The sequence below is a fragment of the Gigantopelta aegis genome, chromosome 8 (assembly GCF_016097555.1).
Source record: "Gigantopelta aegis isolate Gae_Host chromosome 8, Gae_host_genome, whole genome shotgun sequence".
NCBI lineage: Eukaryota > Metazoa > Mollusca > Gastropoda > Neomphalida > Peltospiridae > Gigantopelta > Gigantopelta aegis.
Window position 1 is genome coordinate 23,088,651 of NC_054706.1, and position 17,115 is coordinate 23,105,765.

General features: G+C 38.0%; 1 protein-coding gene across 2 annotated transcripts in view; it reads right to left on the bottom strand.

The window, feature by feature from the left end:
- LOC121379058 (transmembrane channel-like protein 7) overlaps positions 1-16,709 on the bottom strand; it is a 50,723-nt gene extending 34,014 nt beyond the window's left edge. Inside the window, exons 1-2 of one of the 2 annotated variants that reach the window (XM_041507512.1) lie at positions 16,535-16,709; positions 7,706-7,760 (exon numbers count right to left, since the gene is read on the bottom strand). In XM_041507512.1, coding sequence (XP_041363446.1) covers positions 7,706-7,742 — 37 coding nt within the window. In that variant the 5' untranslated portion in view covers positions 7,743-7,760; positions 16,535-16,709. The remainder of the gene's footprint in view (positions 1-7,705; positions 7,761-16,534) is intronic. The other variant, XM_041507514.1, reaches the window with a different exon arrangement.
- Between the last annotated feature and the right edge of the window lie 406 nt (positions 16,710-17,115).

Here is a 17,115-nt window from a genome sequence, read left to right on the forward strand (position 1 = left end):
ATCAAATGGAAATAAAAGAATAAGTAACATTGAACAATATAACATTCCTTTGCTGATCATAACTAGTGTAAACGTAGTTTCCCCCCCCCCCCCCCCCCCCCCCCCCCCCCCAAAAAGCAAAAAAAAAAAAAAAAAAAAGCTGTATTTTTTACCATATCTTGACAATACATTACATTTACTGATTACAGAATAAATGAATCTTTTCACACTGGTCAGTATTTATATGTTTATCTATACAATGTGGTTACCTAGTAGTTGGATTACATATAGGTATGTAAATGTGGGTTTTCTTTCTCTCACAATACAATGCTGCATAACAATGAACCTTACTTCGTACAAGAATTAAGTGATTTTTTTTTAATCAATAACAAAAAATCACAATTTACTTATTTTTTAATGCCCATACGTGTCTGGATTTGTGCTTTCATGTTTGGTGTGTGTGTAAATATATTGCGTTTTTGCGTGTCAAGTGCACATTACAGTTCCGAAATGAAACTACGTGCGATCTGGACAGGTATGTGTTATAGCAGTATTACACTGAATGAAATATATTAATTTTAGCACTCCATTCAAATCTGCGTTCGATCCTGACTCGTGATTTCAATTGAAGTTTGTTTTGTTTAACGACACCACTAGAGCATATTGATTTATTAATCATAAAACACTTTGGTAATTTTGACATATAGTGTTAGAGGAAACCCACTCCATTTTTCCATTAATAGCAAGGGATCTTTTATATGTGCCATCCCACAGACATGACAGCACATACCACTGCCTTTGATATGTCAGTCGTGTTGCACTGGCTGGAATGATAAATAGCCCAATGGAGCCACCAATGCAACGGGGATCGATCCTAGACCGACCGCGCATCAGACGAACGCTTTACCATTGGGTTACGTCCACGTCCCTCTGTGATTGTTGCCTTTGAAGGCAATTTAGGTTTCCACTCTCATTATCTCTAATTTTCCCCGTATAGTATATCAACGGCTATGGTATGTGCTGTTCTGTCTGCGGAAAAGTGCAGATAAAAGATCCCTTTCTGTTAACAGAAAAATGTACCGGGTTTCCTCCGACTACTAAATGTTTGATATCAAATAGTCGATGATCAATAAATCAAACTGCTTTAGTGGTGTCGTTAAACAAAACACACTTCACTTTATTTAGGTGGTTCTTAGCCATATAAATGTCAGTAAAGCGTGTTGAGTGTGTCGTTAAATAAAACGAAAATTAATTTCTTCTTTCTTCCTTCTAGACGAATATTGTGTCGTCTGCTAGATACCTATAACGGTTGGACAGAAGACTGAAATGTTTAGTAGGATAGCAAGAAGTCGACTAAATGGGAGGTGGGGAGGTGGGGGGGGGGGGGGGATGGCAATAAAAGCAAGAAAGAAAAGAAAAGAAAGGAAAGAAAAGACACCGGGGAAAATATTTGAAGTGTTTTATTTAACGACGCACTCAGCACATTTTATTTACGGTTATATGGCGTCAGACATATGGTTAAGGACCACACAGATTTTGAGAGGAAACCCGCTGTCGCCACTACATGGGCTACTCTTCCGATTGGCAGCAAGGGATCTTTTATTTGCGCTTCCCACAGGCAGGATAGCACAAACCATGGCCTTTGTTGAACCAGTTATGGATCACTGGTCGGTGCAAGAGGTTTACACCTACCCATTGGGCCTTGCGGAGCACTCACTCAGGGTTTGGAGTCGGTATCTGGATTAAAAATCCCATGCCTCGACTAGGATCCGAACCCAGTACCTACCAGCCTGTAGACCGATGGCCTGCCACGACGCCACCGAGGCCGGTCCGGGGAAAATATGGGCTTAGGGTTTGTTTGTTTGTTGTTTTGTGGGGGTGGGGTGTGTGTTTGTCCGGAATCTTCCGGACCACTCCCCACTCCCCACCCCCACCAAGAGACTAAAACTATTTTTACAGTGTAATATTAGGCTATTCTTTTACGTGTTCAAGAAAAATGTAAACAAAAGGGTCCACTACATTCATATTCACCCCCCCCCCCCCTTCCAGGACCAGATCGCGCTGCGTCCTTGGAAAACAACGCTGGGGGGGGGGGGGGGGAGAAGGTGGTTAACGCAAGGACAATGCTTCAAAGAAAGGTCCATAAAAATATCTCTGGCAAAAGTAGCATTTGTGTTTTTAAATTCACGTATGTTTGAAATAGGGTTAACAGAGGAAACGTATGCTTTAAACACTGACTTTATTTAAGTTACCCCTCACACACAAACACACACACACACATACACACACACCACACACACACACACATACATACACACACACGCACGCTCACACACGCTCGCCTGGTATATCAAAGTCCGTAATATGTGTTATCCTGTCTGTGTGATGGTGCGTATTTATGATATTTTGCTACTAATGAAAACAATTACTGAGACTATACGTCAAAATTTGACTCCAATAGCCGATGATTAATTAATCAATGTGATCTAGTGGTGTCGTTAAACAAAATAAAAAATTAATTATTTTTTTAACCCTTTGCTAAACACAGGATTTGTCGGGGCACTTACAAATTGTGGGAAGAAGTGCGCACCCTGGATCCGCGTCTGTCAAATATCGCATCTTGTATATTACAATATTGAGTTCAGAAATACAACCGAGTTAAGGCCATTAATAATTATTAAATCTTCACAAGACTTAAAGTCGCACTCTAGTTTTTAAACACTAAGACATTTTTTTTTTTTCACTATTAGAGAAAGAAATGTTTTATTTAACGACGCACTCAACACATTTTATTTACGGTTATATGGCGTCAGACATATGGTTAAAGATCACACAGATTTTGAGAGGAAACCCGCTGTTGCCACTACATGGGCTACTCTTCCGATTAGCAGCAAGGGATCTTTTATTTGCGCTTCCCACAGGAAGGATAGCACAAACCATGGCCTTTGTTGAACCAGTTATGGATCACTGGTCGGTGCAAGTGGTTTACACCTACCCATTGAGCCTTGCGGAGCACTCACTCAGGGTTTGGAGTCGGTATCTGGATTAAAAATCCCATGCCTCGACTGGGATCCGAACCCAGTATCTATCAGCCTGTAGACCGATGGCCTGCCACGACGCCACCGAGGCCGGTCACTATTAGAGCCATTTATTATTACTGAAATCAGACATTACTTGTATTGTATTGTTTAGATTATTCCTTTCCGTACAACCGAAATGTTTATTGTCATCCTGGTGTTTCCTATACCACAAAATACTTTTTTTCTTCATACTTTTAAAAACTCACGTGCGTCTGAGAAGTAACGGTTGTGGACTTGATTTTCAATCTATTTTTTAAAGAATATTCCCTGTTTCAACGTCACAGACTCTTGTTTTACTCTTTTATAGCTTTATCCAAATGTGTTACAGTTTTGTAGATTAACTAAATTTAGTGTCCATATTTTACGGGTTGAAACTAGGATCTGAAACTTTAACCACTAGCGGAAATCATGATAACGCCTCTTACTGTTATTGTATCTATTGGCTGATAACAATTCTACATCAATATTTTTGCCTGTCTTAATAACTGTTATATTAAAAAAAAGCTGCGAGGACCAAGCCAAACTTACCTCTGACGTTTCCATCGTCAACGTTCGCGGTGTTATCCATTTCGTATCCTGTTTTTATGAACAGAAATCTTCAAACGAAAGTTCAGTTTAAAGCAAAAACAGACACTTTATGTACATGTCTCACTTCAGCAGATGGAAAACTATATCGTTGTAACAATATGGAGTCGCTTCCAACAAGAGTGAATCAAATTCGGTAATATGTCACTTCGCTGTTTTATTAAAAATAATTTTGTAAAAAAAAGTTAAATGTCCAAAACACCAGTTATAATTATTAACTGCACAAGTGTATTCAAACACCCAGGATTTAACTATTTTCCGTCTTGTCAAACGCAGTCTGTTTTCATCGTCAGAGTGGAATAATGTTTTGTCAGCATCTTGAATTCTTAACGGTTTTTTCCCTCCCCTGTCCACACACGTCTGTTTTAGCATATTAATACCTACATACGGGTACTTGGATTAACCTATACCAGGATGTTGTATCACTGTTTAAGCCTTAATCGATGGCCCCGATGGATTTGGTCCAACGTCCTAGTATTGGTTTGTTTGTTCACACTTTGTGTGGTCCAGTCATGCTTAAATCTCCCGAGTCCGACTATAATGGACGCGTTTCATTGTTTATGACCCACAAGTAGACGTCATAAACATCTAACCGCACGTTATTGTCTCGGCGAGTCAGAGCAATGTCGAGTGTATGGAGTTACGTATAGATGTGTGTACATACGTACATGTTTACATGCCTACGCATTCACCTACCTACCTACCTACCTACCTACCTACCTACCTACCTGTCTATCTAGCTACATATATACCCATTTATCCATTTATCCGTCCGTCCACCCACTAACCCACCCCACCCACCCATCCATCCATCCATCCACTCATCCATCCATCCACTCACCCATCCATCCATGCATCTATCCATCTATCCCTCAATTCATCCATCTGTCTGACTATCTCTCTGTATGCCTGTTTACCTACCTATATATCTATCTACTTACTTAGTATTTAGCTACATACACAATATATACATAGACACATACCTATCAACCAACCAACCTATCTACCTACCCACCAACGTACCAACCTACCTAATTACATGCAAATATACATATAGACGCACACACACATACACACACACACACATAAAAATACACGCACACGCACGCGCGCACGTACACACACACACTGACGGGGGTATTCGACCACTTAAGAAAGAAACTATCATAACATTTTCGTTTTATTAGCATTTGCTAATATTTGTTTTTCTTCGTACTTGCTTACAGTTAGTTGTTTCAAACATAGATCAAAACTTTATTTATGCAATATACCCCGGTACAGCGAACACGAGTGAACTGTAAGCAGTAATCGACCAGAGGATTCAGTATTCGATCACTTAGTAAACAAAACACATTTCTAAAGTTTGTTTTATTGTGACTGCAACATATAAACAACTAAACTCGAAAATTATGTATGTTAACATTAAGGTTACATATCACCATTAATTACTCCATGCAGTTCAATACAATTTCTGTCAGAATATATTCTGTGAAAAATACAACTCTATCGAGAGGGTCACGTGTCTACTAATTTTAGGGAGTGCTCTCAACTGACAAGTACCATGTAAAAAATCAACAAAGGTCGACCACGACAATTTTCCTGACCACTGCCTCGTGTTGCTGTTATACAAGTGTCGCTCTATACCACTTGTACAGTTGTTATCAGTTAGTACTACATATAACAGGTAACCTCAAACCAATGGGTTATTTACATATTACTGAGGTCAGCCTACTTGTAATCATCAAAGAAATTTTTTAAAAAGCATGTCAGAATTTTTTTTTTTTTTTTTTTAATGAGGAACTATTTCCTAAAGCGGACTATATTAAGCTGCTACAACAAGTAACGACACGACAAATGGTGGTGTGTTGCCTTAACTGTATCATGTATTACACCGCGCATATTTAAAAAATAGTCAACACCATACCCAAAATTTCTAATTATCAGCTCAAAATCGATTTTGCCTTCAATATTTTTGTACATACTGCTATAAACATTAGGAATACATGTACCAGAAACACATGGTGTACAAACATTAGTATTCTAAGCAAGAAAATATCCGGTTTCATTTATTAAAAAAGCTTGTTAGCAGGGGGCATGTTTAAATGTCTGCAAAATCAGGAATGCCCCTTTAAGAATGATGACTGTCATTTCTCAACGAAGTATAATGATCAAAATAAAAACCACTTTAAAACATATATCTAGGTGTGGTATAACGTGTTCATTAAAATTATACTGATGAAATGTATGAAATTTTATTTCCATCCGACACCAAAATATAATTTCCCTCCGACACAAAAACTAAAGTGCCTATAGAAGACAAAGGTCCATCAGAGAAGAAGGTTAGTTAATCTAGATTTCAAACATGTTTTTAGTTATGAAAAGCACATTGGTTAATCAAAGTTCCCTCATATACTTTTGATAGAATGTTGCATTCATTTTGTTAAGTTGGCATCCTTGATTTCTATCAATGTCCGATACCAAAACTATTGAATTATTGTTATTAACAATTAGATGCACCGTTTATTATTGTTGGTAGTAGTAGTAGTAGTGGTAGTAGTGGTGGTGGTGGTGGTGGAGGTGGTGGTAGTAATAGTAGTACAGTCTGTAGGAACCAGAGGTGGGGAGGCACTTCCCTTCCCCAGGACGAAAATGTAAGGGTTTTTTTTCTGTCTTACTCTATTTAAATAAAGGTAACAATATAGCTTGTGGCCCCCCCCCCCCCCCCCCCCCACCCCCACCCCCACCCCCAAGGTTGTATTCCCTCTCCAGATATCGTAAGACTTAGCAAAGTTATTGGTTTTAAGGGTTTGTAACGTTTTATATTGAGATACTTACTTGTCTGAACTTTATTGTTAATGAGAATGTTCACGAACTGTGAAGAAAAACCTCACAAATGAACGACAAGCAAGTCGGATGTTGATTGCGCGAACCGTGCACGAAAAAACAAACCGAACCAAAATGACAACGGTCACGTGGTATACCAACGTCTGTGACGTTGAAACGGGAAGATCCCCTCTAAAAATAGATTAGACCTTGTCTGCTCAAAGTTTTTTTCTCAGACGCGTTTTTAAGAAATACGAAAAATGCATTTTGTGGTATTACAAACACCAGTATTACCAGGATTACCAAAAAACACTTCAGGTGAATGGAAATGTATATTCTAAATAATAAAATGTAAGTAAAGTGCAATTTTATTTGTGAGAAAATGGGTTTAATAGCGAAAAACAACGGCGTAATGACTAACAACTAGGGCGTGTCCCTTTAAGTAAAAAGTAAAACTGAGACTTTATTAATATACCTAGTGGTGTCGTTAAACAACAACAAAAAAATCTTTAAGGTTTTCTTTTCATAATTATATGACCGACAAAGAAACAAAAACAGTGTCGGTGCAACAAAATAGGTCACATGTTATTTATGATACTTATATCATTACGTTAACGAAGACAGCTCTATGTTTACTTTTACTTGTATTTATATATTTTTCCAATCCGCATGTTACAGTGTTTATCAGTACACCTGTGGTTATTTATTGTTATTTATTATTGAACTTTTCACCCGCAGAGATCGATGTTGATTCAATCGATATTTTCTTTGACTCCATTTCACACAATGATCCCGAAGCGCCCTTTTACAAAAGCCAATGTAGCTTAACAGGAAGAATGACACATAAATATCATGACCAATAATAATGGAAATAATGTTAAATAACACTTTCTATGTGAGTAGTATTCATCTTTAATAAATTCACGTTAAGACCATGGGTTGTTTATTTTGAAGCTTTCTATAAATACTATTTATTTATCGAATAACATCGGTAAAAATTAGCCAGCGGCACTAGTTTTTTTGTGTGTGTGTGTGTGTGTGTGTGTGTGAGAGAGAGAGAGAGAGAGAGAGAGAGAGAGAGAGAGAGAGAGAGAGAGAGAGAGAGAGAGAGAGAGACAGACAGACAGAGAGAGAGAGAGAGAGAGAGTGTGTGTGTGTGTGCGTGCGTGTGTGCGTGCACGCGCGTGTTTATGTAATTTTTATATTAGGCACTTTCCCATAAAGATGACAAAACATACCAAATCCCTTGATGATTGTGATGAGGAAATCTTGCATGTGTCCGGCAGGGGCGATCTGTTTAAGAAGAAGAAGAAGAAGAAGAAGAAGAAGAAGAAGAAGAAGTAAAAGTAGAAGAAGAAAAAGAAGAAATTGAACAATATTAGGCCAGTATATATACGTCAGGTTCTACGGTATGGTGTTCCTGGGTGATCTCTCTACACATTAGGATAAAAAATTGATACAAACAACCCCCATAACGAAGGAAATGTTTTATTTAACGACGCACTCAACACATTTTATTTACGGTTATATGGCGTCGGAATCCATAACGAAATGTATGAGTGTGTAAGTACTTTGAGATCAATACAGTATTCGAGTCGGTTCGACTAATAATTGCCATCACGGTATATAAGCTAATGGTGAATGCTTGATTCCACAAATAACATATAGGCGTACGAGATAGTATTTCTGGGGGGGGGGGGGAGGAGGGGGAGGCACGGCGGAGCAGGGGGGACTGGGGGCTGTAGGTTGTAGTCCCCCAATAATTCTGAATAAAAAAGATTATTGGTAGTAAATCTTAAGGCAGAGATGTAGTTTTCTTGTAGAATGCAGGAAATTGAATTTCAGAACAACTAGTTTTCGAAATTTTACTGCGGACCATACCCCCGAGCCACCTAGAAACTTTCCGTTGTGCCCTCGATCTCAGTCAGTCCCCCCACCCCATGTCTACTTGCTTTAGCCATGTAGGGGGGGGGGGGGGGAAGGGCAGGCTGATTTTTGCCCGAATTAAATGAAAATGTCCGAAAACATAAATAACATTTATTCATATTAGCATTACTGCCAAACGGCTATTTAGGGTTGCAAACGAATCACTACGCATTTTTACATGCATTACAACTAACATTGCGGGTAGAATGATGGAAATTCATGGTGAAAACGTTTCAGGCCAGCTCATTTTGGCCGAATATCTCTATCTTTTTATACCTAATTTGTAGTATTTGATCCAGCCCTGGAGGGTAGTTTCCCTCCAAAGCCCCCAACCCCACCATATGTCTGGTACGCTTATGACAAATACTAAGTAGTTATTTTAAGATATTAAGGGCAATGGCGTAGCCAGCATGAGGCAGACGAGGCGCTTGCCTCATCTGGAATTTCCCCTGATTTATTTTATTGTTCCCATGACACTGGTATTTATTTTACAGGAGCCTAATTCACAAGGGTATTTTAGGCTCTGCTAGACAACAAGTCTTTTTGCATTGCACTGCGATATCACAAAGTTGCGATAGTTTAGTGAATTAGGCCCCAGATCCGGGTTTGCCTCGGTGTTTTTTCCTCTCTGATTACCTCCCAGAAGGGTACTGTATAAATGTAAATTCTACAGTTTGTATTTGTCATCAATACTCCTGAACAGAAGGTTGTAAGCAGAATGAACAATACACGACGTGTTTAATACAAGATTGTCGAGATCCTCCAGTCTTCGTTGCTACAGCAAACCTCGCGTGTCTCGATAAACAGAAACTGAAGTCACGTTCTTACCCGCAAAACTAAAAGTTCGACTAGGTCACTTATAAACTGTTAATACAATAATTAAACAATCCTGTTTAAATATACAACAAGTACGCAGTAATGAGTAACAAAACTTATATAATGGCGTGTTTTTAAGTAAATAACCGTGGTGTCGTAGTTAAGCCATCAGACATAAGGCTGGTAGGTACTGGGTTCGCAGCCCGGTACCAGCTCCCGCCCAGAGCGCGTTTTAACGACTCAGTGGGTAGGTGTAAGGCCACTACACCCTCTTCTATCTCACTAACCACTAACAATTAACAACCAATCCACTGTCGTGGACAGACAGCCTAGATAGCTGAGGGATGTGCCCAGGACAGCGTGCTTGAACCTTAATTGGATATAAGCACAAAAATAAGTTGAAATAAAATGAAATAATTAAACTAGTATATATCCAGGGTAGCAAAAGTTATTTTGATCAACGCTAGTGGAGTGATTAATATATATGTTTTATTTATGCAATCAACACATTTTTACTACAGTTATATTGGGTCGGATATATGGACATATAACCACATAAATAATTATAGATAAAACCCGTTGCCGGCACTCCATGGGTACTTTATTCGATTAATTAGCAGCAAGGGATATTTTATATGCACTATCTCACAGACAGGATAGTACAATACCACTGCCTTTGTTACACCAGTCGTGGAGGACTGGCTGGAACGAGAAATAGCCCTTTGGGGATTGATCCTAGACCGACCGCGCATCAGGCGAGCGTTTTATCACAGGGCTGCGTCCGGCCTCCGATTAATGTTGTAGGCATTTGAAATATGTTTCTTCAAGACATTCGACCCCTGCGCGTGCTGTAACCTCACCGTGGTGCAGGGGTGTAACATTCTCTTTGAGACCCCTGCGCGTGCTGTAACCTCACCGTGGTGCAGGGGTGTAACATTCTCTTTGAGAATGGCCAATACAGCACAAATCCACTTGTTGTTTTTAAAAAATATAATTGAAATTTTGAGTAAAAGTCAGTATCTATCTGTGATATTTGTATTTTTACACAGTTCTTTACACTGTTTTTATTTAAAGCTTGAATTTTTATATTGATGTTGATCATCACTTTATTTGTTTGCATTACCATAGTTTGACACCCAATAGCCGATGTATTTTTCGTGCTGGGGTGTCGTTAATCATTCATTCATTCATTCATTCATTCGACCCAATAAATTAAGTGAGGCATATAACATATCGCATGTTATGGGAACAATTTCTTAAGCATAAAAATAATTAATAGAAATTCTTTTGTAATCAATTTTTTTTATTTGCAACAGACTTTGTTTTGTTCGTGTTTTGGCATTGTTTTCAGGTTTTATTTTAAAAAAATTAAATTGTCATATCAGCTGTGTTGCTATTCGGAATAAATAATCTATGTAGTAATAACGCGTTTCTTCTCCTAACAGTGAACCAATTAAAGTTGGGTAATAATTGTCACTTGTCGTAGCTTAAAAACATAACAGCCGCTGTTTAAACAATGTGCTGGGGTGTCAATACTCGTTAAACCCATATAAACAGATTATTTTCCTTCATGTCATTTGCTATTTTGAGATCATGTGACATCACTTAATTAGTTGTCACGAAGCCAGTATCAGTTTCAATACCATTGGCTAATCGTGACTTAACACTACATATAACAGGTCTGTTTATCATATAGCTTCGTGTAGTTTGTTGACCGTTACATATAATATTTGCACGTGATCAAGTATTGACAAGAATCAAGTGTTTGCTTAAGATTCCTTAGTGGCGTCAACATGATTCACTGTTACTCACGGGAACGGCCATAAGTAGACGTTTGACCCGCAAAAGAAAACAAAAATACGAATTTAAAAAAATATTTTGTATTTAAAAGTTTCCAATTTGTTACTAGACTGCTATATTCTCAGTATTTTATGAACCAGTCAACCGTTTGACACGTGCTTACATCTACTAAACGTTCAAGCACGTCTGTCATGGACACATTATTCGAGTTTCAACAAAACAGCCTGCCACTCCAATTGTGTTAGGTTACATGTGACACCAGCAGTTAAAGGGCTGTATCTAACATGCATAATGTGCAACATTATTATTATTATTATTATTATTATTATTATTGTTTCAAATGTAAAAATGTAATACTTCAAGCAACGTGTCCATAAAACCCTAAACGTTCACAACTCCATAAACCTTAATTTTGCACTTCTTTGGCAATATTTAGGAAAAAAACGAGAGACATCTTTTCAGCTGTTTTCTTTATTTCAAATTAATAAAATAATATTGACTCAGCAAATGTTATTAATTGTTTGAACTTTTTTCTATTATGTATTAAATAATGTGAGAATTCCTTCATTCGCTACTGACAAAAAATGGCTGAACCAGAGATGGGGATTTTATATTGATGGAATAATTATACCATAGAATGACAACAGTTGAACACGACAATTCGTAATCTTCATAGAAGTATGAACCGTAGAATCGTTTTATACCTCTATGTACTAACGACATTGTATCAGTTAAATACGGATTTCACACGCGACTGATGTTTCAGGCATTGATTCATTATGCTCCTAGGTAATATCAATATGGTTGCACAATGCTTTCCAAAAACAGAACGAAAACAAAGAAAGAAAAAGCCACAAATAAGCTTGAGAACAATAGTGTCTGCATGCAACTTCAGGTGCTTTTATAAACTGTTTTATTATTCGAAACTAAAGACTGTAGAAAACGTAATATAAATCAACTAAGTGTATACAGTAATGCTTTTATAAACAGCTCTTGGGTATATACGCTGAGATAAATACTTAATGGAGTATGTTGTTTGGGACATTACATGTATTTGTAACTAAACAATATTTGTGGTAAGTAACGGTGTTAATCGATTTAATTTGTTTCACGAATCGACATGTTAACGCCTGACGATGACATACACGGAAATGACAATATCATAAGCGTACGAGATGAGGGGGGGGGGGGGGGGGGGCAAGGCTGGAACAAATCCTCAAATTCGGGTAAAATGTATAGAGATATTCGGGCAAAATTAGCTTACCTGAAACGTTTTACCGTGTTTTTCCACAATTCTACCTACACTATTTGTTGTAATCCATGTAAAAATGCGTACTAATTCGTTTATTCATGTTATATATATAGCCGTTTGGCGTAATGCTAATTAAATGTTGTTATCTAGATTGTGGTATTTTCGTTTAATTTGGGCATAAATCAGCCTATCCCCCCAACAAAAATGTGACCCCGTACGCCTATGGATAATATGACAGTCATATTATGGTGATGATAAACAGGAATATATAAAATACTGCTTCTACTATTGCTTCTCTTCCTACTTCTCTTCCTCTTCCTACTACTGCTACTACTACTGCTATTGCAGCTACTGCTATTGCAGCTACTGCTGTTGCTGCTACTACTACAACTACTACCACTAAATATAATTAATAAATACAATACAGTTTTGTTTTGGTCAATTAGTTTTGTTCTTCAACAGTTCTTCAACAGTTCTTCAACAGTTCACGTTACATCTAGCAAATGATTGCTACTACGACGGCGATGATGACAACGATCATTTTGATAATAAAATATAATTTCTGTTAATAATTAATGATTGTAGTAGTATAACTGAATTAAAAGAAATGTTTTATTTAACGACGCACTCAACACATTTTATTTACGGTTATATGGCGTCAGACATATGGTTAAGGACCACACAGATTTTGAGAGGAAACCTGCTGTCGCCACTACATGGGCTACTCTTTCCGATTAGCAGCAAGGGATCTTTTATTTACGCTTCCCACAGGCAGGATAGCACAAACCATGGCCTTTGTTGGACCAGTTATGGATCACTGGTCGGTGCAAGTGGTTTACACCTACCCATTAAGCCTTGCGAAGCACTCACTCACGGTTTGGAGTCGGTATCTGGATTAAAAAGCCCATGCCTCGACTGGGATCCGAACCCAGTACCTACCAGACTGTAGACCGATGTCCTAACCACGACGCCACCGAGGCCGGTGCTATAACAGAATTAATGCTAGGTGTCTTGTTTATTATTATGTGGTTAGTAAATGGCACTTCGAAGTACATTGTACTTACGTACATTCAGACATAGTATCACAACCATTGCACTAGCTGTGGCTTTACATCCATTGACGGTTCGGATTGGATTACACTAACTTATAAACAATTAAAACTTTCTACGTCATACATACGAAGGGTAGTAAAAAAGTTCGTAGAACTATCGTCCGTCCCATCCTCCAACAAAAATGTTTCTTTTTTTGGGTGAATAATTTCAATTTGATTTGACGTAAGAAGAAAAGTAAAAAAAGTGTTTTGAAAAACAATAATAATACAAAAGTATTTTTATGTGCAATTTATAAAACAATCGGCTTAGAAATAAATAAAGTATGAAAAAGGCGTTCCCTGTGGGAAGGACTATACTATAGGTAGTAATGGACCTACAAAACGTAAGACTCATGGCTTAACCACTAGCCCACAGAGGAGGGTAGGTTGATACGTTTCATCGATCTTTGACTACTGGCGTATGTTTGTGGTTAGAGAGGCAGATCTACCTCAGTCGATTGAACACTCGCCCGAAGTGTTTGGGTCGAAGGATCGAATCCCCTCGATAGACCCATTTTCTGTTTGGGTTTCCCCCGTCCCAACCCGTGCTCTAATTAAAACTGTCTACGTCATACATATGCGGTGCAGTCAAAAAGTTCGTACAGCTAGACATTAGAAGCGAAGGAAGGAAATGGTTTATTTAACGAGACACCCAACACATTTTATTTACAGTTATATGGCGTCGGACATTATTATGGTTAAGGACCACACAGATATTGAGAGAGCAAACCCGCTTCCGCCACTTCATGGGCTACTCTTTTCGATTAGCAGCAAGGGATCTTTTATATGCACCATCCCATAGACAGGATAGCACATACCACGGCCTTTGATGTACCAGTCGTGGTGCACTGGCTGGAGCGAGAAATACCATGAGCATTAAACATTAGAAGCGACGACAGACCAAACGTTTCTGCATTACTGTTCAATATAAACACAATTGATCTCAATGCATTTGGCCTATTTATCCTTCAAGTTATTGATTCCAGCAAAACAGAGCTATTCTTCTGTTGCAGCCTTCTGTTGCAGCCTTCATCATGTTCAGACCGGAAATCACGAGGAAAGGCTTTCGCATTCCGAAACAGATAATAATCATTCGGGCCAGTCTGGACTTGAAAGGGTGGGTTTTTAAGCAGCTCGAAGCCACTCGTACGGATAACAGCTTGAGCAATCCAGGGCACCGTTTTAATAAGCGATTTTAAGCACTAAGATAACTTTAACTGCATAACGTAGATATGCACTTCAGGTGATCTTAGAGCTACAATTACTTCGTAAAGCGGGTCCCTGGACTTGTGAACTGGATCATTGTCATGGGGCAGCAGAACACCAGCTATTAACATCCCTCGTCTTTCTGTAATTTCTTTTCTCAATTGTTTTTCGTCAAATCAGCATAACAGGCAACACCAGTGATTGTAGATTTTGTACGCATTTAGTCAACCATTAGAATTCCTTTGGCATCCCAGAAAACAACTGCCAAAACCTTACTTGTTGACAACAGACGATCTTCCAGACCTTGGATCGTCTACAAGGTTTTCTCAATTCAGCGATCCCCGTCTGTGGGCTCATTGGAATATTTGTCATTCCAGCCAGTGCACCTCAACTGGTATATCAAATGTGTTATCTTGTCTGTGGGATGATGCATGTAAACGATCCCTTGCTACTAATGGAAAAATGTAGCAGGTTTCCTTTCTAAGACTATGTCAAAATTACCAAATGTTTGACATCCTATAAATCAATGTGCTCTAGTGGTGTCGTTAAACAAAACAAACCTTTGTTAGTAAATTCAGTAGACTATTAGGCAATTGTTGAATATTGGCAGATCCGTAACCATATACACCAACTATACGCTTCTGAATTTCAGTAGAGTTTTCATGTTTTTAGTGAGAAACCTAATGGCAATTCAGGGTTCCAGTCTGGTCAAATGCATGGTTTCAGCAGGGTGGGTTACCGTCGAGCAATATTGTGAAAATATGCAAACAGCAAGATAGGACCAAATTAAGGTATCCGATTCTACGAAACTTTTGACAGGCACTCGTATGTGAAAAGATGGTTTACAGGAAGCGTGTATACATGTAAATATATAGTTCATACCAATGCACAACACAGACAGTTTTTAAAACAGAATAACAAAACGTATTAACAATTTGGCGAACTTGGTCAGGATGTCTTTAGCCAAGTGCCAGTTTCAATTAGCCGAACCAAACAAGGTACATACAAAACAAACAAATATATCTATAAACAACACACACTTTTTCTTAATTAGCTTTTTGAATTAGCTTCTTCCCGGGCCGACACCTCTGATTATTTGCTTTCACTATGAATGTTGTTCTTTAATTAAAAATACAAAATAGGCGTACATCCAGGTGCCAAAATAGACCTTGAAATATACCTTTATATCTTCCGTCCTGTTGAGCGTTTCATTAATCCACTGGATAACATTATTAAAAAGTTATGGCAAATTAATAACTCATGCGAACAATTACTGGACACTTATTTATTTAAAATGTAAGGGGTCACTGATATTGGCAGCTTGTTGATTTCCGAATGTTAATATGGATATTTTTATTTGCATTGATGTCATTTAGGAATGGGTGCTTTTCGTGTTTAAGTTTGTTTACTGAAACAGATGGTGTTACGGATAATGTAGAATCATTACCCACCAAAACAACAGATTCAACAATGTTCTTTGCATCCCTCTGAAAAAGCCACCCCACCACCGATTGATTTTTGTTTATCCTAATATAGGTATCATTACGCTTAATATATATATATATACATGTATATATATATATATATATATATATATATATATATATATATATATATATATATATATATATATATATATATATAACTTAATTTACAAAAATATCAAATAAAATTGGTAAAAAAAAAACATGTCAAAAGCACACATAGAAACAAAATACGATACCTGTAAGTACTGAAGGACGGGTAGAGGGCTGCCACTCAAACTATATTATATATCTTAATAAATCAAAAACTTACATGCAAATTCTATCTTACCAAGCGCGAAAATATATATGAAACTATTGAAATACAAATGAGAAAAAAGTTGTCTAACACACTCTGCCCTACCATTTAATGACCATTTGCGAAATAATCTTGATAAATAAAATAATAAAATAATTATTTTGTTAAATCATTACAATGAACGACGCACCCACCTCAAGTTTTCCACAGTGTTCACGCCTTTATGTCTTCCTGGTTAAAATTACTTTTCGTTTTCCCTCAAACAATCTTAATGTGCACATTAAAAAGTGCACCGACTATATTATTAGCGCCGACACATAAACAAGAAATCGTGCAGGTGATTTCGAATATCTGTGACAAATTTTATAATCTTCCCGAGCTATAATCCCTTCAGACTGGTAACCCTAATTAAAGTACTGTTGGCGATCTACGTCAATAATTGTATACGTCACTTACCCCATAAGCCGATTCTAAATGAGCGATTCTAATTACGGATATACTGGTCACGACTTCAGGATATCACGGGGGTCTGTTGTGGGTTGCAATGATTCAAGCAGCAGCAATGCCGTTACACACCACTGACCAGCCCTGTCGAGTCTTGCTCGACAAGTGTTTGCAAATTAAGCCTTTTATTTGCCGAACAATTACTCCCCGTATTGACTAAGGCTATGGGGCTAGAGTTGTGGAGAATCACCCAATTCGTTTCTTCGTATCCTCTTACATGCAAGGGCGACCAGTAACCTAGAAACCATCGACAAAACAAACGTGGCGTACC